At 42.7% G+C, this 25,300-nt stretch overlaps 2 protein-coding genes across 2 annotated transcripts; both read left to right on the top strand.

Annotated features, from left to right (window-relative positions):
* Window positions 1-3,472: 3,472 nt before the first annotated feature.
* On the top strand, window positions 3,473-24,904 carry LOC118689976 (thiamine transporter 2-like). Its single transcript, XM_036388535.1, is given in 7 exon segments — window positions 3,473-3,546; window positions 6,033-6,198; window positions 19,510-19,821; window positions 19,823-20,327; window positions 22,271-22,463; window positions 22,964-23,105; window positions 23,859-24,904. Coding segments are annotated over 6 exon segments (1,425 nt in total). The 5' UTR covers window positions 3,473-3,546; window positions 6,033-6,048; the 3' UTR covers window positions 23,982-24,904.
* LOC118689977 (thiamine transporter 2-like) lies at window positions 8,434-16,002 on the top strand. Its single transcript, XM_036388536.2, has 4 exons — window positions 8,434-8,735; window positions 8,813-9,005; window positions 10,686-10,827; window positions 11,965-16,002. The coding sequence occupies exons 1-4, from the start codon at window positions 8,681-8,683 to the stop codon at window positions 12,142-12,144; spliced, it is 570 nt and encodes a 189-aa protein (XP_036244429.1). The 5' UTR covers window positions 8,434-8,680; the 3' UTR covers window positions 12,145-16,002.
* Window positions 24,905-25,300: the final 396 nt, after the last annotated feature.

Genomic DNA, 25,300 nt, shown 5'->3' with positions numbered 1-25,300 from the left:
TGTCTTAGGGTGCTGATTAATGGCACAGCTGTTTGTTCCAGCTCCTGCACTGCTACCAGCAGCCACTCCCCTGGCATGTTGCCAGTGGCAATGGGCACTCCAGTGACAAGAGTTAAGAAGAGTGAATAGATAAAAAGGGTAGGCATTATCCTTAGGTAAGGTACAGCATAGTAAAAAATGGCCTTACAGCATTACTTTTTAATAAGGAAGCAGCTGTAAGTGTACATATAAACCAAGTACCCGTGACGTTAATTTGGTTGAATGTATTTCCTAACCTACCCCTTGGAGTATTGCCCTTAGTACCTTCTATCTAAATATTCCACACCAAACTTTGCATATTCATTTTTGTGTCTCAGATAAAAATCACCTGAGCCCAGGATGTGAATGTCTTGCTATGTGTTAGGAACCTGGGGCAAGATTCAGCTGAGACACAAGTCATGGAAAGACTCACCCACACACTGTGGGATTCAGGGCCAGACTGCAGAGAGCAGCTCGTTCCCTAAGTGAGCATGCAGTACATGAGAAAAGATAAAGATCAGCTGATTCGTATGTCAGAAAGTGAACTTGTCCTGTGAATACTCCTGGGTCATGAGTATCTGACAAAAATACACTTTATTCTAACTGCCGTCGGAACCTTTCTGTGCATAGGCTATATTTGGCCACAAATGGAGAAAAATCTGCAGTATTTTTCTGGAAAGAAAAATTACTTCCTTTTTCTAAAGGAAGTGATAGCCACAGAAAATTTTCTTTGCTATCACTTCCTTTAGAGAACAAAGTACACATTGTCCAAATAGAATAAGCCATCAGTTTGATTGAAGAAGCCTCTTTGTCTGAGTTGGGCAGGCGTCAATAAGCAGAAGTGATTTGTGAGCTGATGTTCAGTGCCCAACCAGGCAGAGAGACACCTCCTGCTGCCACCATGAGCCTTTCAGCCTTGGTGCCATCCTGTGAAGCACCAGACATAATATCAGGATTGAGTCCAAGGGGCAGCAGAGGCAGGAGACAGTATCAGGATGACAAAGGTTTTCAGTCTTGTTCTTTTACTGCCTTTCTTCCTCTCTCAGAATTTTCCTATCTCCTTGATTCATTGGAGACCATATTAGAGTAACTCTTCAGGATAGACTACTACCATAAAACTCACCTTTCCTCCACTCTTACAGAATCTTCCCTTTCCCAAGTAAACAGAATTGGGATGTCAGCTAGAAACAGATTGCCCAGCCCTCCCACCAAGCAGAACAACACTTCTGCATCTGACTAAACTTGGTAAAAAGAGTGGAGTTCCCTTCAAACCCAGCAGCTAAGCTCTGCTGCAGGCACCTTATGGCATAGAGCTCAAGTTGACCAAAAACTTGCATAAGTTCACAGACTTCTATTTGGCATTCAGAAGTGAATCAGTGAAAAAGCATGAAATTTTAACTACAAACAAGATGGATTGAAGACTATGGGAAAGAAGAGATAATAAAGGATAAAAGAGGATCTGAAAGCAGAGAAACCAATCATCAGTACCTGGAAGTTACTTAAATAATTCTTTCTAATTATTGCACTACAGGAAAAACAGAATTTTGCAGTTTTTCTCAGTGTCAAGAAATTTTAGTTGGATTCTTCAGTAAGTCAATGCAAACCCCAAGTAACACTGTTTCCCTCAAGTGTTCTCTGCATTTTAGCTAGAGATTGTGAGAATAAAACCAAATGCAGGTATTCTCAGTGTTCTCTCAGAGGGGCTGTCACCTCCTATAGCCACAGGATCAATGGAACAGGAGAACTAAGATAACTCTGGTATCAGTGTCAGCAGTGACGGATTGCTGGGAAAGGGCCCAAAGGAATTATTACATTCCTTCCACGGGTTAGTTTCACATGCATTACAGAGGCTGCCAGCATATGAGGAGTGTCTGATGATGCACCATGAGTCACATGGTTCAGATGGAGATAGTCCTGTGAGGAGCAGGAAGTGGAACATGATGATCCCTACGGCTCTGTTGCAGACGTCTTTTGTGAAAATCCTTTTCTATAGGATTTTTCCCTTCTGAGAAGCTGAGGCCTCAGAAACAAAATGTAAACAATGTTTATCTGCTGCTGTGGAATGCAACAGGTGGATCCCCGATTGGTCTCCTGTGGATGTTTGGATTTACTGACCAGTCACGGCAGAGCTCGCTCTCGTGCTCTGTCCGAGCCAGCTGCTTTTGTTATCATTCTTTTCTATTCTAGTCTTAGCTAGCCTTCTGAGAGATGAAACCTTTTCTTCTATTTCTTTTTAGTATAGTTATAATGTAATATATATATCATAAAATAATAAATCAAGCCTTCTGAACATGGAGTCAACGTTCTCGTCTCTTGCCTCGTCCAAGAACCCCTGTGAACACGGTCACATGGCTCCCTCCCAGCTCTAGGTGTTTCATGACTCCAGAAGTGCACAGCACTGTCTCAGGCAGGAGGAGATGGTTTCATGACAAAGGCCAACAAATAAGTTATAAAGGCAAGAGGCAGGGATGGCCCCTCTAACATCACTAATCCTGTAATATTGGATTGTTGAGGGATAGAAGGCAAAGGCTGCAAAACCTGGCCAAGAGTGAAGGCAAAGGTGGCTGAGCTGAGACACTTGTCTGACCCAGCAAGGAATGTCATACCTTTTTCATATTCATGTATGTGTCCATAAAACTACTGTTCCGTTTTACTGTGTGTGACCCAAGGTGCTGCCTTCCTCTGGTTGGATAATTCCCTGTTATTTACAAATATTTACACATTTTCCTACTGTATCAGTCTTATTCCTAAATAATTATTACATCACCCAAACCTACATGCTGTGAGACCAGGGTGGGAGTGGATCTAAATTTGTGTAAATACTTTTGGTGAAAGTCTGTACATTTACATAGTGTACTCTGCTGTTGTGAGTCCCACAGAATCTTCTGAAGCTGGCTGTAGGGCAGCTCTCCCCATCTTCAGCAGCCCTGTAGGAACCTTTAGAAGCAAAAAATCTGACAAATTTGCCAGCAAATAAGTAAAGAGGAAGCAGAGCAGTGTGCTTTACTTTTTACCTTTTAAGTTCTTCTGAATAGTTTGAAACCCCATGTAAGTGGTGTGGATACCTTCCAATCTTACAGCAGTGGTATTTGCTCACCCTCACCTCTGTAACTACCCACTACATCTACTGCTCCCTCTTTAATATAGGTCAGTTTGAGGCACAGATGGCTCCCAAGCCACATATTCTGTCAAATAGACCCAAAATTCTTTGGGAACAGAACTTCCTCTATTGATTTTGTGCCAGTCAGGCACTAAACTGTAGTTTGGGTCTTGATTCACTGCTGCCTTGGGGCAAAGTCAGGCCAGGATTTTTAGCTGTTCCTTTAAGGGTGCTGAAAGAAAGCCAGCTGGAGGCCTTTCCAAAGGAGGTGTCAGAGCAAGCTGTAACACTAGAAGAACAGGAAAAGCACAAAACCCAAACAGAGTCCAGTAGCTGCAATACACACGGGACAATCAGAAGTAAGACTGGGAATACTAAAAGGAGGCTTTTCCCTTGGAAGTAAGAAAGGAAGAACTCCAGCACAGAAGGTATGATTATATATGAACTTTAGAAATATGAAATCCTGCAATGACAAGGGAAAGTGGGAGGAAAGAAGAGAGCAATCCAGTGGGGAGCTGGGGGGCTGTGTTACGCTGTGTGTAGAAGAGCTGACAGCTCTGGCAGCAAGAACTGCTGAAGGAAAAAAGAAACAGATTTTTTTGTTGCAAAACACCACCAAGGCATCCTAAAATCTCTTCAAAAGTGAACAAACCCTGGATTTATAAAAGACAAATTGACCACATAGGATGACCGAACCAGGAACAACTTGGATCCTTCCCCCTCAAGCAGCAAGGCAGAGCTCTGGTTGTCAGAGGTTTGTGGTTAGGAATGCAGAAAGGAGGGCTTGTACAGAAGCTGCAGAGCTGGAGGGGGCTTCACTAAGGGCTGGGGTGTAAGTGGAACACAAACCCCAGGGCAGGTGAGGTGACACCCTCTCCCACTCCTCAAGGGCAGAGTGGGCTGCCCCTGAGAGCCCTCAGCCCCCTGCCCCTCCCAGCCCAGCACCAGTGACAGTTGTTTTCTGCACAGCTCCTTGTATCAAGTGGGAAACTTCTCACTTCACCTACCAGCCTAACCCTGGCAGCTCAAAGAGCAGAAGTGCAGATTAGAGGTAAGGTCTAGCCCAAAACCCTGAAGAGTGCACAGCTGGCACTGTAGGGATGCAGTGACCAGGACACACCTTAAGTTCTTCTGTGTACAGCAGAAACTGTGAATTCCTGCACATGATGGAAAAGCCCTGCCACCCATGGGCAGCATCCCAGGGGCAGCACAAGCACCCTGCAAGCCCTGCAGAGGCAGCAGTGGCCCACTCACTTCCCAAGGTGTGTGTGACATTTTGACAGGCTACATGAGGCTTGCTGCCCTTGTGTCACACAGCCTGCTGGGGGTGAGCAAACAGGTCAAGACCTGAAACAGAGCAGAGAATCTAGGCTGGAAAGGGAAAAATATGCCCTGGCTACGTCCCAAAGCTGACTTGTACAAATGTTTCTCATTACAGTGTTAGAAATGGTCTCCACCCTACTCTCTGGTGTGATTCTCTCAGAATCACACAAAGCATTCCCATGGCACTGGGTGCTGTATGGCTTTAATGATTACCACGTGGGAGGAGAGCCAGGGATGTTATGGTGACTCAGTGAGCATGATCCTGGGCAGGGCCCAAACTGGTCCTGCCACAGCCACGTTTGCAGCAGGCTGATGTTCCAACAGCTGTGAGGAAGGAGGGGCAGAAATGCTGAGCACTCAGTGTCTCAGTCCTCCCCAGCTCATTTGCCTTGCTGGGGCCACCTTGCCATCTAGTGGTTCACACTGCAGAGCTGACACAGAGCTGGGTTCCTTCATGCTGGAATCCTGTAATGCCCGTGCTTTTGGCCTTTATGCACCAGAGGAAGTGATTCAAATTCCCTTGGATCTGTACCCATTTCCTAGTGTGTCAGGCTGTCAGTAAAAAGTGCTGTCATAGCACGAAGTTAGAAAAGAAGATGCATAATGCCTACTGCCTTGTCCATATCACATCCTATATAAAAGGATCCTCTGCCCATCCAACCTGGATGCTTTGTGCTGAATAGACTTTACTTCAGTTTTTACAAAAAAAAATGTGTGAAAAAACACTACTTAATTTTTAAGATTTTTATAAGATTCGTTTTTTGCCCAAAAAAGAAAGAGTTATCAGTAGGGAAGTAGATAAAAGTCAAAAATAGAGTGATAGAAATCCCACCTGCTAATATGCAAAGTCCAAAGGGCTCCAAAAGATAAACTGCACACATTAAGATTCTTGACATTGCCTATACTAACATGAATATGGATATTAACTTCCTTTGCATGTCCCCATTACACCCATTTTGACTTCTGTTTAGGCTCTGTCCAGCAGAGATGCAAACTTTAATTTATTCCACCACCTCACCTAGTGACAAGAACAAAAATACCTGCCTCATTTCATTTCAGCATGAACTGGTAAACTTCTGTGGCCACTTTTATAATTGGAGATATGATGCTTGTATCCAAAATGGATTTCTTATGCAGATAATTCCAGATTAGACTCAGGCTTGATATCCTTTCCATATTTCTGAGCAGCTCCATCTGCTAGGCTCCAGAGTTATCTATGTCATTCAGCAAGGTGCTTGGCTGTGATCAGTCAAGGTGTCGAGGGAAATCTCAGTGCTCAGCTGTCTTCAGCCACTTCAATCTAGAAAGGCTTTTCCTGTGTTTATCTTGGTCAGTGCAGATAGAATGACAGGGTAGTTTGTTTCCCAGTTAAGGATCTTCCAATTCATTTTTTATAAACTTTCTACAAAGAGAGCAGCAGACAAATGTAAGGAATAGCTATTCACTATAACATTCTAAATAAAAAATATTTTGAACTGTCAACCTCTAAAGAGCACTCCTTGGCATTAGAAACCACAAAATGAAAATCAATTACAAGATCTCTTTGCATTTGCATGGGCAGTATCATTATTCTAACAAATTTTATCCTCAGCTTTGCTGCAGAGGCCATGGGCTGCTGGAAGCAAGAGAAAATCAGCACCTGGGCTTTTCCCACCCTGATCCTCTGCCTCTATGGATTCTTCTACATGATGAAACCATCAGAACCTTTCCTAACACCCTATCTAACAGGACCAGATAAAAACCTGACCACAGATGAGGTATGGTTTTATTCTATGATTTCCTTTAACTGAAGTAGTGAAAATAGAAAGGGAAAACACTGTTTAAAGTTTTTTAAAAATATGAAAAGAAAAAAAAAGCACAAATTTAACTAGCTCTGGCAGGTTACAACTTGCAGCAGACTGCATAAATAAAAGATCAATTTAACAGATCCAAGATCCATTTGCCTGCCCAACAGTCCCATGCTGATTCAATGTGGTTATATATTTTATGAATTCCTTCAGAGAAAAAACTTCCCTCTACAACACCATTTAAAATACATGAACTTCCTTTCCTCAACAACAAGAACACTGACATTTTCTCTTCTGTTCTAGGTTACTAACCAGATTTTTCCAGTCTGGACATACTCCTACCTGGCTCTCCTTTTCCCAGTGTTCCTGCTCACAGACTACGTGCGCTACAAGCCCGTCATCCTCCTGCAGGGCATCAGCCTCATCGTCACGTGGCTCCTGCTGCTCTTTGCACATGGAGTGGTGGCCATGCAGCTGGTGGAATTCTTCTATGGCATGGTCACAGCCACCGAGGTGGCCTATTACGCCTACATCTACAGCGTGGTCAGCAGCCAACACTACCAGAGGGTCACCAGCTACTGCAGGAGCGTCACTCTGGTGGCAGCCACCGTGGCCGCCGTGCTGGGACAGCTGCTGGTGTCCTTAGCAGGGGTCTCCTACTTCCACCTCAACGCCATCAGCTTGGCTTCCGTGTCCCTGGCATTCGTGTGCGCGCTCTTCCTGCCCATGCCCCAGAGGAGCATGTTCTTCCACAGGAAAGATGCCCCTGAGCCTGTGCCAGGGCCTGGCAAAGAGCTGCCTGTGGCCACTGCCCCCAGGCCCCAGAGCTGCCAAGAGGAAAGGAGCCCTGATGCTGCTGCCAGGGCCCTGAGCCCCCAGCCCCGGGCTGGCAGTGCCGGGCCCCACAGGCACCTGCTGAGCGTGCTGCTGCAGCTGGGCAGGGACCTGAGGCACTGCTACGGCTCCCGCAAGCTCCTCTGCTGGTCCCTGTGGTGGGCTCTGGCCACGGCCGGCTTCAACCAGGTGGTGAATTACGTCCAGGTGCTGTGGGACTTCCGAGCCCCCTCGCACAGCTCCGCAGTGTACAACGGAGCTGTGGAAGCCATAGCAACTTTTCTGAGTAAGTCAATGTTTAAACATTGATCACAATGACAGCCTCTGAAGTTCCACTTTAGTAAACTTTCAAAGTGCCATTCCATTGCAGGCGCTCCAGGGAGCCAGTGCACACCCTGTGCATTCCAGACCTAGGTCTTTGATGTACAACAGTTCAAATGTGAGTTATGTTGGTTTTTCTTTTCTAGCAGACAAATAACTGTATTTTACCAGTATGCAGAAAGTGTGCAAGTCACACAGACATTGCATCTAGCTGGTAAATCCATTCAGAAGCACCCCTGTTTCTTTGGATGAGGCTATTGGGTGTTAGTATTTTTTTCCCCCAAAACAAATATTGCATTGTTCCCCATAACAATGCTATTAGTTTACACAGATGGGAGAAGTTTTCTGTAAAAATTTTACACAAAAAGAACATAATCCTCTCATTTATTCTTTTTTTTCTAGTGAAATACCCTCATGCAACCAGACAAAAAGAAAAAATGTAGTAATTGCATGATACAAAGATTTTCAGGGGAAAAAAGACCCTATGAATCTTTACTGATCTGAACCATTCCATTTTTGTACCAGGAGTAGATGCTCACATCACACGTGCAAAGTGAGGTTATCAAAAGGTAACATCAGAGGATACCACCCTGCCTTGGCTCACATTGTGCTGTTGTAAAGAACTTGCACAAGACGTGGGGGTGTGTTTTATCAGGAAAAATAAACACATCTGCACCACACCTAGTCATTCAGGTCACCTTTACAGTCTTCACCATTCTTGCAGCAGGCAACTAAATAGACCACGTGAATCACGAAGTTGAAGACCTCCTGTAGTATCTACTCCTTGATGAATTTCTCTCTCTCATGGACTTGACTAGTTCTCAGTGTATAAGTATAGAAGTTTTTAAATATAATTTATAGAAGTTTTAAAAAGGGTCTGGGACCCCTAAGAGGGCAGTCAGGTGGCTTAACTTTGCAAGAGATGCATCTTCTAGGAGGCCCACAAAAAGCAAACCTATACTTTCTCGTTCCTTGGATATACTTCCTTGATGCCTCAAAACTCACTTTTTTGACAGTTTATCCCCTCTATGAGTGCACAGAGCTAACTGTTCAATAGACGGTTTACTAGCCTAACTAGGAGAAGGTGGAAGAATTTCCTTCTTGAACTCCAAACCACGTTCCCAATTCTCTCCCCAGAGAGCCATGCTGTGTACAGACACCTAAATAATGAATCCTCCTACATTACAGTTTATCCCATGAAGTGGAATAAAACACTAAGAATGGAATGGCAGAGACTTGATATATGCAGTTGTCTTAAAATGACCAGTCATCTGCACAGCTGCAGAAGTCATCAGAAATGCTTTCAAACTTCAGACTACTCTGCTTCATTATTCAGCATTGCCTTTCAGCATGTGAGTGTGGCAGGATTTGGTCATACAGACTATGAAGCAGATACAATATTTACACGTATTTTTTTCTCTTTTTCTAGGCTCAATAACATCTTTCCTAGTACAATATATGCAGATTAACTGGGACCATTTTGGAGAACTGGCTTTAGGGATCTTCTCTGCAATAGATGCTGGTTGTCTGTTTCTCATGCACTTCTCTACCAGCATCTGGGCATGTTATGCTGGATATCTCATTTTCAAGGCATGCTATGTGCTCCTCCTGACAATAGCAACGTAAGTACAAAACATCACAAAGCATCATCATCATGCACAGAATACTAACCCTACTTTGAGTTTGCTTTGGGCATCCTTTTCCTCAGAGGTAGCTGACCTAATGCTTGACATAACTGTTTTTAGGTAAGGACAAAAACACTTAAATGTCTGGTTATGTTGTTTTCATTCTTCCAAACAACCAGGAAAAAATTGTCAAAAGGACATTGAACATTTACCTAAGCAGCAATTAAATAAGGCACAAGGTAATGTTATTACTAAAGGCAATGATAACTGCAAAATGTAGAAGCCACTTTCCTCCTTCCTGGTGTGAAAGATGCAAAGTGAGCAATAGGGACAAAAACACCTTGACAGCCATCCTTTAGGATCACCATATGCCTAGACCCCCTACTGATAAACCTTTTAGCATGTCATGACCTGCATGAATGCAGGAAAAGACTCCACATAAAGTGTTCCCCAACATAATTTTATACATATAATCATGAATGATAATAAGAGGTAAAGAAGGAATAAAAGGGAGCATAGGACATATAAACTCAGATGAGATCTCATAGGAGGCCAAGCTATTCTGTTGTCAGAAATAGAAATGTATAAATAATATTAACAACAAATATTTCATCCTGTGTAATAAATACAAAATGTTTAAATATAAAAAATGCATAAAATATAAATATATAATGATAAATATATTAAATATATATTTATTAAATATAAAAAAATAAAATGTATATTTATTAAATATAAAAAAATAAAATGCTCCAGTCATTTTCTTGCTTGGAATGTCTTTAGACATACCACACTATTTCATTAACAAAAATACTGGATGCATTTTGTGTCAAACTCCAAAATTAATCAGATACCATTTTTTAAACATTGCTAACATTATAATGCACAGCAAGGTTATGCCTGTCTTGAAGGAAGCCAAGTGAGCTCTTAATTGTCATTTTGGTAGATTGCTACTACATTATAGTTAATTACACCTGGACCATTTCAATATATTCTTAAAAAAACCCCAACAAAGTAAAATCTCGCAAAAAACTCCCAAGCTAAAATTACTGAAAATGAGTCCTGAAGGAATAACACCCTTTTGTTTGTATTGAAACTTTGCAGGTATGTATTGCAAAGAAAGATGTTTTGATTATTGTCAAAAAAGATATTGCAAGTAAAAATCTATGGGCTCTTGACAGAAATAAACAGCAAGTTACCTCCACTGTCAAATCACAAAGCAAAACGTGCCTTATTACCATGGAAAGCTTGGTTAGAAGATACCCAGAGTGACCTCCCAGCCAGGGCAGAACTGCTTCCAGTGCCAGAGCAAGTCACAGCTTTGCCTGGCCAGGTCTCTGAAAGCTTCCAGCCATGGACTCTTTACAGCCTGTCTGGCACAGACTGTGCAGGCAGAGAAGGAACAAAGGGAAGGGTACAGAGAGCTGACATTCTACCTGATCATCTGAAAGCAGGGTTTAGAAAAGCAGCCCATGCAGTTCAAAAAAACCCATTAAAACACACTATGGTACCCCAGAATTTTTTTTTTTTAGAGAAAGCAATGAAGCAAACAAACAAATGAAGCACCATTTCCTCTGTCCTTGATGCACCATCTGCATGAATCACTTTCTCTTCATCGACTGCTAGACAGCAATAGCTCTCCCAGGGGAAGTGACTGACCTGCCGGTTTCCTGTTAGGTTCCAGATCGCTGTCAATCTGAGCATGGAGCGCTATGCCCTGATGTTTGGATTCAACAACTTCATTGCCCTGCTGATCCAGACCATTCTCACAATAGTTGTTGTAGATTCAAGAGGCCTGGGACTGGACATAGTGACTCAAGTAAGTGCAGTTACCTTACTTCCTATTTACTGCTCAGCCAAGTCATCTTCAAAATTCCTATGCCAAAGGCCAACTTAATTATCTTTCCTCTATAGAAATCCAGACATCATTCTTCCCTTTTGCCTTTTAATGCATTTAGGATTACAGATGCTGGTCTGTTACTTTTCAAAGGGAGATACACCAGAACATAACTAACCAGGCCCTGCTATCCAACCAGTTTTACTAATTGATAGGACACCATCCTCTCTTCCCAAAAGCTCAGACTGGTTTTGTCAGATGCAGAATGGGAGTTCAAGACTATGAGTCACAGTCTGGATTATTTGAGTTATTTCAGCTCAAGTAACTTCTGATTCCAGCTCAGGAGCAAACCTGGTCTGTATCTCAACATGTGCAATAGAGTCTTCTGCCCACAGCTTGGGCACTTCATTTGGGATGGGACACCCTATCTCACAACAGTGTCCCTAAATTCAACCCAATGTCACTCAGATGAAGTCAACTGAAACCTACTGACTTCTGCATTTCCTCAGAATTCCTGGGCTCTCAGCTGGGGCAGCTTCCTACTCTAATGGGTCTGAAGAAGATTAAAGCTATTGACACTCTGCACAGAGAAGGCAAAAGTGACTTTCAAAGAGTAAAGATTGAATCAAACATTATGAAGTCCTACATATTCCTGTCCTTAATTTTAAAGATTTAAATAGCCTTGCCACTGTTGCTGGAAATGTTGATATAAAATCACAGGGTATTTACTGAAACCATTTTGGTGACATTTACTGAAATGTGTAAAAGCAAAACAAGGATGAGCTCAGGTTCTTCATGCAGATTATTCATGACCATGTGGGTAATGAAGGTACTTCTACATTTTGCACTAATAGAAAAAAATATCCTGTTCTTATCCCTCTCCCTGTCTGATGTTTGTTAAGAGGCATAAGGAATGGAAGAAAGGGGCAGTTCTTTATTTCACAGTTATCTGCTGAATACTTGAAAAGCTGAGATTTTGCTTAATCACAAAGCAAAAACTCAAGTGTAGAGAACTGCCAGAACACAAGAAAATCAGAGTGACTGTCATCTTCAGAAGAAGCAGCATTTCTCTAATGTGTTTTTCATTAATTGTTCTGCCTTTTTCTCCTCCTCTCCCAGTTTTTAATTTACGGCAGCTACTTCGCAGTCATACATGGGATTTTCATGATCAGAAGCATTTGTGTGCTCATCTCATGCAAATGCCAAAGGAAAATAGTGAGATCTTGCAGAGAGCAGCTGAACCAGGCTGAGCATGAGTCAAGAGAGCAGATTGTCACAAGCTGCATGACACGGCTATAGGAGGCAGGCACCCTGGAGAAGGGCTTCTCCTGGGAGAAGGGCTCCCAGCAGGGAAGAAGAACAGCATGCAGGGAACAGCAGTGCAAGAAGAACATTCAACTCAGCCCTGAAAAGCTACGCTGAATCATTCCAGCACTTCAGCACAACATATGCCAGCAGAGAGCTCACCAGAATGGCGCTGTGCCAAGAATAAAAGATAAGTTGCTTTAGATTCTTATTTACATGCATATAAATAGCTTAAGGGCAGTAAGTTATACACAGAATCAGAGCAACCACCTTTGCATTCCCCCTGTGCACAATGGCAGAGAGCAGAGTTCACCCTGCCTTGCTCATTGTAGCTCCTGAATGTGGTGCTAGCAAAGCTGCTTCTGCCACATTTGCTGGTGCAGTGGCTGAGGGTGTGGCTCCCCTTTGCACAGCCCTTGTTCTGAACCAAGGAAGAAAAGATCATGTTTGCATCATGCTATTCTTTCATACCCAGTACAGGCAGATGGGGGACAGGCTCCTCCTGTCTCATCCCACAGCTCAGTGCACACAGGCTGCAAAAAGCTGGGCTTGCACAACCTGTCCTGGGAGCTACACTGCAACATCACAGTTGTTGCTTGGCCCACATTTGAGAGCTACAAACACTGTGCTGACTTCACAGCAACCTCTGCTGAGAAGGGAAAAACTCCAGAATCCAAGCAAAATGCAAGAGCACTACTCCTTTGTGCTGCCAGTAAAATTAAACTCAGGACTGACTATCTTCCTATTTCAGCAGGAAAAAAATAATATGAAAGAGCTTAAGTCGCACAGACTAAAATCAGAGAGGACATTGCAGAGAAATTTAGCTGATTCCACAGAGGGAAATTCCAGATTAACAGGAATATCCAAGACTTATAACTGAAACAAACAGTGAGCATCATGTGTGTTTTTGAGTGCCAAGTGAGGGAGGTCCACTGATCTTGGCCAAGAATTTGGCAGGATCAGCCGAACTCATGTCAAGAAGCTCCAAGTCCCACAGCTAATTTTGTCCAAAAGACAGTCCAGGAGAAGAAAAAAGACACTAGAAATGAGTTTGCATAGTGAATGTCTAATTTAATATGAACCATATCCATATGCTGAAGTTATTTCTGTACTGCTGTTTGCTTCTAGCTTCCAATATCTACATCTAACTAATAAAAACCACTTAGCATTTACAGAATATTTTTTCCTGTAGAGGCACAAGCTATCATTTGTTCAGCCATACCAGCTTTTCATACCACTGTCACACACTGCAACTAGACAAAGTGCCCAGAGGCAAGGGCAGGCAGGACAGAAGCAATTTGTTTCAAGTCACAAGAACAATCAGTAGGATCTGACAAAATGAACCTGGCTAATTTTTTAGGCCTTTTGTTTACTACTGTGCATTGTGGGGACATTGTCTGTTGTAAACTGGCTCTAAGCAGAACAGTTTAACCATTACAGTCATAAAAATAGGAGATGCCCTTAGTCTCCAGTGACAGTTCTTTTCTTACTGCAGAACTGAGGGCATGATGCTCCTGCCTGAAAAAACAGGAATAGAATCCAGGAGAGTAAAGACTATTTTTCTATCCTTCCTTGTGAGTAGTAATCTTCTTGTAAGGCACTCAGTTTAGAACTAGATGCAAGTACCAGACTAGAAGTTAACAAGAGCTTGTGTTTAAATTAAGAGGAGGAACTTCATATTTTCAGCTCCATTCTGGCTAGAGCTAACTGCTCTCTGTGTCTGTAGGATGCCACTGAGGAGCAAAGAACTGAGCAGACACAGTGTATTTGGCTTGCAGCTTTAGAGAAAACTATCTTCAGAAAACAGATAAGACTTTAAAGAAAAAATCCATTCCTATTCTCTCTAATCTCCAAAATAATGATTCTGAGGTTGGAAGCTGGCAGGAAGCAATATGGAGGAAATAGGGAATGAAGAACGCAGCTCTTAGGAGTGTTAGGAGGAGAAAGACAAGGCCTTATGTTATCCTGGGTTTTCAGCTGCAAATCAGAACTCACCCAGCAGTCAGAGGTTTCTAAAAGAATAAGATGTACACTTGCACCTGTGTGTTTGTGTACCTGCACACAGACACTCTGGAGAGGAGATAATTGAGACTTGGCGGGTTACAAGGAAGGCTGGAACCACAGGCTGTCTAGTTCTGTGGGAAAAGGAAATTCTCAACATCCACCTCTCCTAGCAACTTTTAGTGCTGCTTGTCTTTCTTCCAGCATGTTAAAGGTTTCCATGCAAACACGGAACTCCAGAGCTGGACACATTCCTCCCCATAGCTGCAACCCCCTCTAAATACACCACTAATTACCTTTGAAACTTTAGTGGGTTTGGGCACAAACCTTCTGCCCAACAAGCTGGTAAGGCCAGTTTGAGCAAACAAGGAACAGATGTGTGTTTGTATTCAAAACATGCAGGTACTGCCCAAGCACTTTGTGGGCTACCAGAGAAACAGAGGCCAGCAGCCCTTTCAGCCCCTGCCCAGCAGCACCTTCCCTTCCAAGGTCCTTTCCCTGCCTCAAAGCCCTTGGCCAGGGAGGAGGATGAAGGGCAGAGGCAGGCCCAGCTCTCCTGAGCATTTCCTGCCTGCTTGCACCACACACTTCAGCCCTGAGGGAACCTCCCATACCTGCAGGACCAGACCAGGCTCTGTCAAGCTCCCAAAGGGCCTCTCCTGCCAGGGCCTCAGCTTCTGCTCCCAGGGTCAACACACGTCCTACCAACAGGCTTTGGGGTGAACTCCAGCCTCTGATGAACCTTGGAACATGCAGGCAGTACAGTCTGAAAAATATGGGTAAAGGAAAGCAAAGCAGCAGCATTTCTCTGAAACAAGCCTGTTAATTTTTTAGCTAAGAACCTAGATTTAGCAGTTGAATTTCATCCCTTTGTCCTTAAATGTCAGATCTGTTCCTATACAGAAGTAATTCCAGGCCAACTAATAGTAGGAAGCATTTGCTGTCCCACCTCCCATAGCCCCAGCAGAGCCAGGACAGTCAGAGCAGCCCCACAAGCCCAGAGGCCTCTGTGCTATGCACGGGACAGGGAGAGTTAGTCCAAATTGTAAAACTGGTTATCTGTCTTTCCATAAATCAGAGACCAGAGCTTTTAATGGTATTTATTAACAGAAAGAATGCAATCATTGCTTTCTTGTCACAACAGGTTTTATTAATCATTAGCTACACTAAGTCTTATAGTTTTATCTTAAAAATAGAACTCAGTTTGCTGACAAAACCCATAAAGAACACTTTCCCTACAATCTTCATGGACAAGTTCTGCAAGAAAGAACAGCTATGACAAGTTGTTATTATTATTATTTCAATTCTGATAACATTTTCAAGTTTAGAAATAACATTTTGGAAAAAAGTTACAGAAATATCTGACTACCACCAGCTCGAAAGGGTGGTTTCTCACTTCTCTGCAAGACAAAGTCATCCAAGGAAGAACTGCACCTGAATCCACAGGAAATCCTCCACAGCCAGACCCTTGACAGGTAATTCATCATTATTTGGGAGTGTGCTGGCTACTCACTTGCTCAGTGCATTTGGAGGTGATGCAAGATTTATGGAGATGTTACTGGTCAGCCCAGGCTTAATTTTTTATATTTTTATCACATTTCAAATAAGGTCTTGAGTTAAAGATACTAGAAGCTATATTTTATTTACAAGTATTTGTAAGAGAAAGATGACAGAGGAAATTTTTAAAAATCAAGTTACAAGGTTAGGGCTGCTTTTTCTAACATTCCTCTGAGGTCACAGAAATATTGTCTTTATAACATACAATCTATACTAAGTTTTAATGGATATCATCTCACAGTGCAAGCAGAAGCACTTTTTCAAAAGTGCCTGCTATAGAGTGGAATTCAGCAATTTAAGATACACAGCTTGTAGCAGCATGATTAGACATCAGCTAGTGCTTTGCTTTCATTTGCTTATGATTGAAAACACTATTTCAGTTATTTCAGGATCAGTGAAATTGACTTTTTAACACAAAAGAAGTAAAATAAACTTAAAAACCAAATCTTTCTAGACTTCTTTTTGCTGCCAGCTACACTGAAGAAACAAGCCTCCTTTTCCTTTTGGTCATCACTTTCAAAAATGAAGTCAATAGTTCTCTATTCTAAGTCTCAGCAGGTACCACGAGCAGATAGTTTCTGGGTCTTTTTTTACCCTCTCCAATGACTGGAATGCAAGAAACATGATGAATGTTAAAGCATTTTTAAGAAGCTGAGATCACAATGGGTTGAGCTGCCTGATGGTTTTATTGCCATCAAGAACTTTTGCATGGTCATTGTGTCAAATCAAAAAAGTCAACAAAAAAATCAAACAGATTTGCAAATCAACAGAAAAAAACCTCCTTGACCACACAGAATGAGCTTTGATCCCACATTTTGCCCACCCATTTATTCAGAAATGAGACTATAATGGAACTTTATTCTTCTGCTACAGCACAGCCACTGAGCCCTAAGCACGTCACCACGAACAACCTTTGACAGACAATACAGAGTTTACCAGGGCTGGTGCACCTTGATCCAGTTGCTCATTTCCAAACTGCAGCTGTGATGCCAGGCAGGTTCAGTGAGGGAACATTGGCTTAGGCATGTGGCACAGCTGGAGCTATGCACTTCACTCGTGAGACAGAAGTGACAATGCCCTTTATCAATATAACAAAGTTCAGTGGTAAATGTGACAGTGGTTTAACAAGACTCAACAGGAAAGTGTGCTTGATTTAGTGCAGAGATGGCAAGATCAGGTTAAACTGTCAGAGAGACTCTCCTATGTCACTGAGTTCTAAACTCCTCTCAGAGAGGAGCCTGGGTGCAGCTTAGACCCACTCTTAGTCCCAGATTTGGTCAACTGCTTCCATCTAAAGGATTATGCAATATATGCAATAAGTTCTTTATATGATTTAGCCAAGGTTTCAAGGCTGAGCACGCTGTTAGTCACTTACTAAGAATGTGTTGCAGCAAAGAATCTCAGCCTCAGGAGTGTGCCAGAGGTGTCCCTGCCCAAGAGGAGATCCAGGAGTGCAGCTCAGTGCAGGAGAGCTTGAGGTCAATGGTTTGGTTCCATCTGCACACCAGCCAGACATCTGAGTCACCTCTGCAGGCAGCCCTTGGCTGTCATACTGCCACCTGTACCCCTAAGTCCAGTTACACTAGATGCCACCACCACAGCCCTCACTGGTGGTTATGGCTGCAGGGGAGTGACTGTAGGTTTAGTTAAAATGTAAACTTGAAAATTAATTTTTACCAACTGTGAAGAGCATCTAATCTCCCTTTGCCACCTTTTTTTTTTTTTGTTTAGGTAGATTATGGATTGCTGGAAGGGAGCTGTAAGCCACAGCTGGATTTATCCCACGGTGATCATCTGTGTAAATGGATTTTTCACCACAATGAGGCCATCAGAATCTTTTCTCACCCCCTATCTAACAGGACCAGACAAAAACCTAACAGCTGAAGAGGTATGTAACTATTCTCTTAAGCAGTAACTAAAATGCTTAAAGCATTAGGCCTTACAGCAGTAACTAAAGGGAAGATAAGTGTGAATATTTTATCTAAAGACCCATATTTAAGATGCTTCTGGAAAGGAGTCACCTCTTTGGCAGGAGGTCCAAACTTTAAAGTCCCTACATTCTCAGGGCTTTGAAACCCCTTTGGTAGTTGATATTTTTGGCAAAATCAGGTCAGCTAGTTCCTCTCTCCACCCCAGAGGAGACATTTATTTATACTTACCATGGAATTGATTACACTGACAGAATTGATTTCAAAACACAAGAAAGCTAAGTAGCCTTCACAGCTAAGCAGCCTTCCCCTTATGAGTTGTAAGCTTATTTCCTATATTCCCTATATTTCATGCATTCATTAACCTGTGGAGTTTAAGTTCACATTCAGAAAAATTGGGGGTCTTTGACAAAAACATGCACTCCAAGCTTCCTTGCTACGTGCTGTGTTCAGCACTGGCTGCTTCAGGAGTACACCTCCCAACAAAAGGGGACATGGTTAACACGTGGCTGAGTCATGGAGCTAACGGTATAATTAGAAAACACAGGCTTGCTACACCCACGTACAGCTAATATGAAGAACAGTCATTCCTGATGTGCAGTAGCAAATGTTAAGGCAGAATCTACCAGCACACTGTGAACCCAAGGTTTCTGCTGAAAAAAGGTATTTGTGGTTTAGGTTGTCAGGGAGTTTTTTTCTCCCCCTTTTTAATTAATTTTTTAACCAAAAAAGAAAGCATTATTTCTTATATAAATCACACAGATAGCATCAGAGAATGCCTTAAGTCTGATTTCAGCAAGAATCCTTAACTCAAAATCAAGCAGAGTACAGATATTGTCTCTTTCAGCCAAACTCACCTCGAGTTAATTCAATGAGGTAATTCTAAGTTCAGAGAAACAAAAGAAGTCACACAGAAAGATACAGCGAACCTGCTGCTCACTATGCAAAATCATTCCAGTACCTGTTCAGAAGTAAAAAGCATTCCTCCAGCATTTGATACAGTTCCTTTCTAGTCGAATTGCTTAAGCAGAGAACAAGAGATAGGAATCGACACCTCGGCAGGCCCCACAATTACTGGGCAAGACCTGTCCAAAACAGGCAACAGAGTCAGAGAAGAAGGTTGCTTTGTCATGTGCATCTATAAGGATACCTGCCCCAGGTCTGCCCAAACTGTCCAGGCAAGCACTGAGCTTGAGTGGCAACCACAAACAGCACCTTCCAACCCAAAATCAGATGAGTTTTAGAAAAAAGAGAAAGAATTTCTTCACAGGGCATCTATGTATTGAAGTCCATCTTACACTTACTGAAAGACTTCTTTACTTCAAATTTACTTTAAATCAGAAAGAAACATAGAAGGTGCAGTACCCCAGTAGCAGCTACACACTCTGTGCAGCTCCAGTTCCCCTTTGTAAGAAGCACATGCTTTTATCTACACCTAACAAGGGAAAGACGTGACCAAAGGTATACAATGACTCACATTAAGTTAAAACAAGCCTTCATTGTCAGATACTGTAGGGAATAAGATTTGAAACTAGAGAGACTTACATCAGACACAAAGTTAAAATTGCTTTAAACAGCTGCACATCAAAACCTGTCTTCTTCATAGGCCTTTATTGGAATTACTTTTTAAGCCAATCTATCTGTTTCTGTAGTGGAGCATAGCATCACTGTCTTTAGCCCTTACATAGTGAAGTCACAGTCTTGTAACTAAAAGCAGTTTAAACCTGCACTGTTCAGACATTTCAATGTTTCATATCATCAAACTATGTCATTTGAGCAGTAACACCATCAAAAACCATGCAAGGGGGTATTTTAAACATATGGAGGGGTTGGGGCTGTTTTGTTTAACATCTCCTCTTTCATTGTGTTCTAGGTTACCAACCAGATTTTTCCAGTCTGGACATACTCCTACCTGGCTCTCCTTTTCCCAGTGTTCCTGCTCACAGACTACGTGCGCTACAAGCCCGTCGTCCTCCTGCAGGGCATCAGCCTCATCGTCACGTGGCTCCTGCTGCTCTTTGCACATGGAGTGGTGGCCATGCAGCTGGTGGAATTCTTCTATGGCATGGTCACAGCCACCGAGGTGGCCTATTACGCCTACATCTACAGCGTGGTCAGCAGCCAACACTACCAGAGGGTCACCAGCTACTGCAGGAGCGTCACTCTGGTGGCAGCCACCTGTGGCCGCCGTGCTGGGACAGCTGCTGGTGTCCTTAGCAGGCGTCTCCTACTTCCACCTCAACGCCATCAGCTTGGCTTCCGTGTCCCTGGCATTCGTGTGCGCGCTCTTCCTGCCCATGCCCCAGAGGAGCATGTTCTTCCACAGGAAAGATGCCCCTGAGCCTGTGCCAGGGCCTGGCAAAGAGCTGCCTGCGGCCACTGCCCCCAGGCCCCAGAGCTGCCAAGAGGAAAGGAGCCCTGATGCTGCTGCCAGGGCCCTGAGCCCCCAGCCCCGGGCTGGCAGTGCCGGGCCCCACAGGCACCTGCTGAGCGTGCTGCTGCAGCTGGGCAGGGACCTGAGGCACTGCTACGGCTCCCGCAAGCTCCTCTGCTGGTCCCTGTGGTGGGCTCTGGCCACGGCCGGCTTCAACCAGGTGGTGAATTACGTCCAGGTGCTGTGGGACTTCCGAGCCCCCTCGCACAGCTCCGCAGTGTACAACGGAGCTGTGGAAGCCATAGCAACTTTTTTGGGTAAGCAATCATTAGCTTGGAACACATCCTGTGCTGAGAGACTCTTCAGCAATGGGTTTGGTACCTTCCCATCTCCTATGAGGACTAAGTAAACAGACAGAGATAAACAGTGTGCAAAGCATGACTTTACTATAAACTTTTACAGTGGGTTCTTCAAAATTATTCTTAAAACATATATAAATAAGCTTTTCCTTCTTAGAGGAGACTCATTCTGCCAAAATATTTTAAGTTTACTGCTCTGTTTAGACCATGTCTTTAACCTCAAGTAAGCATATCAAAACTGTGCAATGATATCTTCCATATTCCTCCTTCAAATACACCTTAAGCTGGCTGCTTTAAGAATGAAAAGAACATGTTAGGAGACACACTGCTCTAAATACTACTCAGAGCATATTGTGAAAATGTCTATTTAGACACTGGATTAAAAATCCTTCCAGTCTAAGTGCTCCTCACCAAATATTCTGACTACATCTGTGTCCTGACTGGCATGTTTGCCATAACAAAGGCTGTGTGCTCAACCCCTGTATGGGCCATTCACTTCAGAGCTCAACTTGATGGTCCTTGTGGGTCCCTTCCAAGTTAGAATATTTTGTGGAACCATTTCTGTGATGTGACAAGGCTGAGAGCACTGTAATTGTTTACCTTTGAAAAGCAAGAAATCTTGTTAATGTGCATAGAGACTTGAAAGGGAGGAGCAAAGAGGATGGAACCATGCTCTTCCCAGTGGTTGCCAGTGCCAGGACAAGAGTCAAGGGGCACAAAATCAAGCAAAGTTCCACTTAAACAGAGAGGAACATTTTTATTCCAAGGGTGATTTTAAACAGGAACAGGTTGGCCAGAGGTGTGGACACTCCATCCTAGAGTCAAAACCTAGGCACCATCCTGAGCAGCTTCCTTTAGCTGGCAGCTTTTAACAGGGCCATGTTACCTCCATCTCCTCCAACCTCAGCCATTCTGCTTCTCATTAGTCCACCCAAATTCCATTTCTCTTTAGCCACAGAAGGATATGGGTAAAGTGAAACTTCATTTACATGGCTGTGCAGCACCAATACAGCCTCCTTTTGGAGCTCCTATTTACACAGCTGTCTCTCCCTATATTCCAGGAGCTGTATCCCACACTGCTACAGGGAATTGTCAGGTTACTCTTCCTCCCTGCAATCAGCCTGAAAATCCATTTTACTGAAGCTACTCCAGAACTTCTGACTACTGCTTTGAACAGAGTTCCTAAAGTCTTTCTTGCACTTACACCCTGTGGCACTTGACACAACTTCAGAATACAGAAGGCACTCTCAGCACTGGGAACCACTGCTCATGGCAGGGATGGACCAAAGGGGTTGGTTTGCTCCAATTTTTGGAATTCTGATGAAGAACACATACAACCAGCAAACAAAGTCCAGTTACTGTGCTAGCCCACCTGAGAAGATGCGGTTTGCTACACTGTAATAGACTCAAGTAAGGGTTTTAACATGTGATGGCCAATACTTGACAAATGCAGTTTCATAAGGCTTTTCACTAGAAACTGAAAATACACTTTCAGTAAAAAAAAGGCATAAAGTGCTAAGGTTTTCTTTCCTTAAAGAACTTCACATGAAGTAATTAAACTCATTATACATATTTTGACAGAAAATGCTTGGTGGGATTGTTCTTCTCTTTGCTCACAGTTGTCTAAAAATGGAGCAACAATAGATAGTGCACTGCTGCCTCCAGCCTTAGGCATGAGGCACTTTCCCAGAGCACTTCAGGCAGTGAAGGGTCTAAGCAAGGAGGAAAACATCCAAACTAACAGAAGACTCCCACACCCCTAACAAGAAATATGATCCACACCATTACCAAAGTCCACTGTGAGCAAGACTGAAGAGCTCCTGGCATGATCCAATGACAGTTATGCAATGGCTCTCAATGATAATGTTTCAAAGTTTTAACTACTACTTTTCAATTTTCAGGTTCGGCAACATCCATGGCAGTTGGATATGTCAAAATAAACTGGGATGTCTCTGGAGAACTGGCTTTGGGAATTTTCTCTGCACTGGATAGTGGTTCTCTGCTTCTTATGCATTTCACTGACAACATCTGGGCATGTTATGCTGGTTACCTTGCATTTAAAGCTTGCTATATGCTCCTTATAACAATAGCCACGTAAGTACAACACGCAACTGTTCTAACTAAATTGATTTAAATCACTGTCAAATTCTTATATTAATCAAAATTTTACTGGATGTTTCCCTAGATATAAATACAAATAGGTTATGACAGCAGCATATATTGTTTCTAGCCTGTATAAAACTGGGTAAAATTATATGACCTAACCATTACCATAGCACAGTCCAAGTCAGAACAAGGTAGTTTCTGCACTTGGCCGTTCAATGACCAATGCATGAGTATTCTTAAAATGATCCAGTGAATATACACAGGTATTTAGCAAAAATATTCACTCAAGGGTAAATAAGATGCACAAAGTCACAAAGCCAGAAAAAAACAAAAAAAATTTCTGTCAAAATGAAGCTGGTAAAGCTTAATAGCCAAGACTGAAGTGATCTTGTCCTTTGAAGAGTGCAGTGCCCATTAAACTGTTCCCATAAGTGCATCCAGCCATCCTTGCTCTCCACGGTTTTGTGAACCTGTGCATTCATTATCAGGTTTCAGATTGCTGTCAACCTCAGTATGGAGCGCTATGCTTTGATGTTTGGCTTCAACAACTTTGTTGCACTGGTGATTCAGACGATTTTAACTGTTGTTGTAGTAGATTCAAGTGGTCTGGGACTGGATATCAGCACTCAGGTAAGCCACTGAGTCCCACTGCTTAGTTCCCCTACTCTCCTTCAAAAGCAGGTTCTACTCCAAGATTAGCCTGTGGTAATGTGCAAGCTCAGGACAGTTACTCGCCTGGAAAATGACTCATTTAAAATGAACTGGCTGGACCTGCCTTGTCCTCTAAGCCTTCCAATACTGGGATGACTGGAAAATATTCTGTGTTCACAAAACAGAGGGCAAAGGTGACCACCTATTACTTTGGGTATTCTTTCAATTAAAGGCTTACTATTCACAAGTTTATAGTCAAAATACCCTAACCAGAAGCAGGAAGCCAGTTGAAAGACAACCTATGGGTCAACTACTAGGGTAATTCTAAGTTACATAGTTTCAGTGGACACACCTTTAAAGTTACTGTAATTGTGAAAATTAACTCCTGGCAAGTCCTCATTAAATTGCTGAAATTAGTTTAAACAGAGACACTTAATGAGTCTAAGACTCTAGCTTTCATGTTTCCAGAAAAAAGACAAAGTGCAAGACAGCTGTCCTCCCTTACTGAGGTGGGGAAGGACATAATCAGAACATTGTCTCCCCTTTTACAACCACAGAATTTCTATAGTGTAAAGTCAAGCAGTCCAGACTTTTGAATCCTCTCAAAATGGGGTCATTCTGGGCACATGTGACAGGGAAGGGAAGGCAGCAATGGAGGGACACCCCTCAGAGTCAAAAACTGTTTCTCCTGTTAGATAACTACTTTTCTCTCTCCCCACCTCCATTTCCCAGTTTCTCATTTATGGCAGCTACTTCACAGTCATAACTGCAATTTTCCTGATCAGAAGCATGTACACCATAATTTCCATCAAATGCAGAAATACAAGTGTGGCTGCTGAAAGCACTGCCCCTTAACAACCAAGAAAAAAGCAATGGTTACAAGCAACAATGCAGAAGGCTCTGTCATCTGGACAAGAAATCAAGAGAAATATAACGTTCGATCAAGGAAAACTGGTCTAGGTTGAAGCAAGCTGTTTATGAGCCTACTGCACAGAGAGCTTTGTCAACAGGACAAGGCATTTCCTCCAATTTCTTCACCAACAGTTTAATACAAACATTCCTCAAACAGTCTTCTAATTCAAGTTTAGTGATCTGACATATAAACTTCTATTAAGGCTCAGTGAGCACAAGGACATACAAATGCCTGAACCTCACATCAGAAGAACTCACAGACATGCCCAGGCAATCTAAAGCAGTTGAACCATACAATGACCTGTCAGAAAATTTGTCACAGAGGCCTTTGGAAAATTTAAGACTTTTTCAACTGGACATCACTGTCTGCCTTACAGAGCTCAGGATGGTCCTGCAAGTGTAGCATCTTCTTACACTTGTAACAGCTGATGTTTAGGACTGAAGCCTAATCTAGGAGGTCTCCATATTAATTTCTGTATAAGGGGCCTAAAGTTATCAAATGAAGTGCTTTGATGCTAAAACACAAAAATACAGCTTTTAGGCAACTATGCTATTTGCATGAACAATTGAGGGAATAACTGCAGAGATCTCCATGATAAAAACATTTAAAATCAGGGCTGAAAAATTCATTTTGTAAATAAAGCTATTTTAAAACCTAATCAACAAAACACCAATGGTGTCAGTTTATGCTCAATATACAGAAAACTCAAAACAATACAAGATCTTCAGCTTACCTGGAATTGGACAAATCTAAAATCCGTGAACACAGACTAAAGAGGTGTGCTTGTGTGTAGTTAAAAGTTGCAAACCTTTTATCTGTCATAATTCAGTTATGAAAAATAAAGTATTCCACTACTTCTACAGCATATTCTAAACTACATGTCTTGCATACTTCAATCAGTTTCAGTGTATCAGCAGTAATATTTGGATTAGAACAATCTCTATAGATGCTGATCTCCTTAGCCCTTGTCCAAAGCCTAATTTACACCACTGTAAGTGAAGAGGGCACAGAATTGTTGCTCTTTCATAACACTTCTCATCTCATTGACAAGACATCTCTTTGATTTGGTCCAGTTCTCAGCACTAAGCATTTTTAAGTACTCCACATGCCCTGCTGAACCCCTGCAGTTCTCCATTCTCTACTGCATTTACCTCGTACTATCCAAAAAGCCAAGGTTGGGGAACAGGGAGAGTTACAACTATTTACACTGTGCTAAAATACAGTGGTGAGAGTAAGGGTGTTACTAATACCCTGCAGACCT

This window comes from Molothrus ater, chromosome 10 (genome assembly GCF_012460135.2).
Source record: "Molothrus ater isolate BHLD 08-10-18 breed brown headed cowbird chromosome 10, BPBGC_Mater_1.1, whole genome shotgun sequence".
In the NCBI taxonomy this organism is placed as follows: domain Eukaryota; kingdom Metazoa; phylum Chordata; class Aves; order Passeriformes; family Icteridae; genus Molothrus; species Molothrus ater.
The sequence above is the reverse complement of the archived record's forward strand: the minus strand, read 5'-3'. Positions and strand labels throughout refer to the sequence as shown.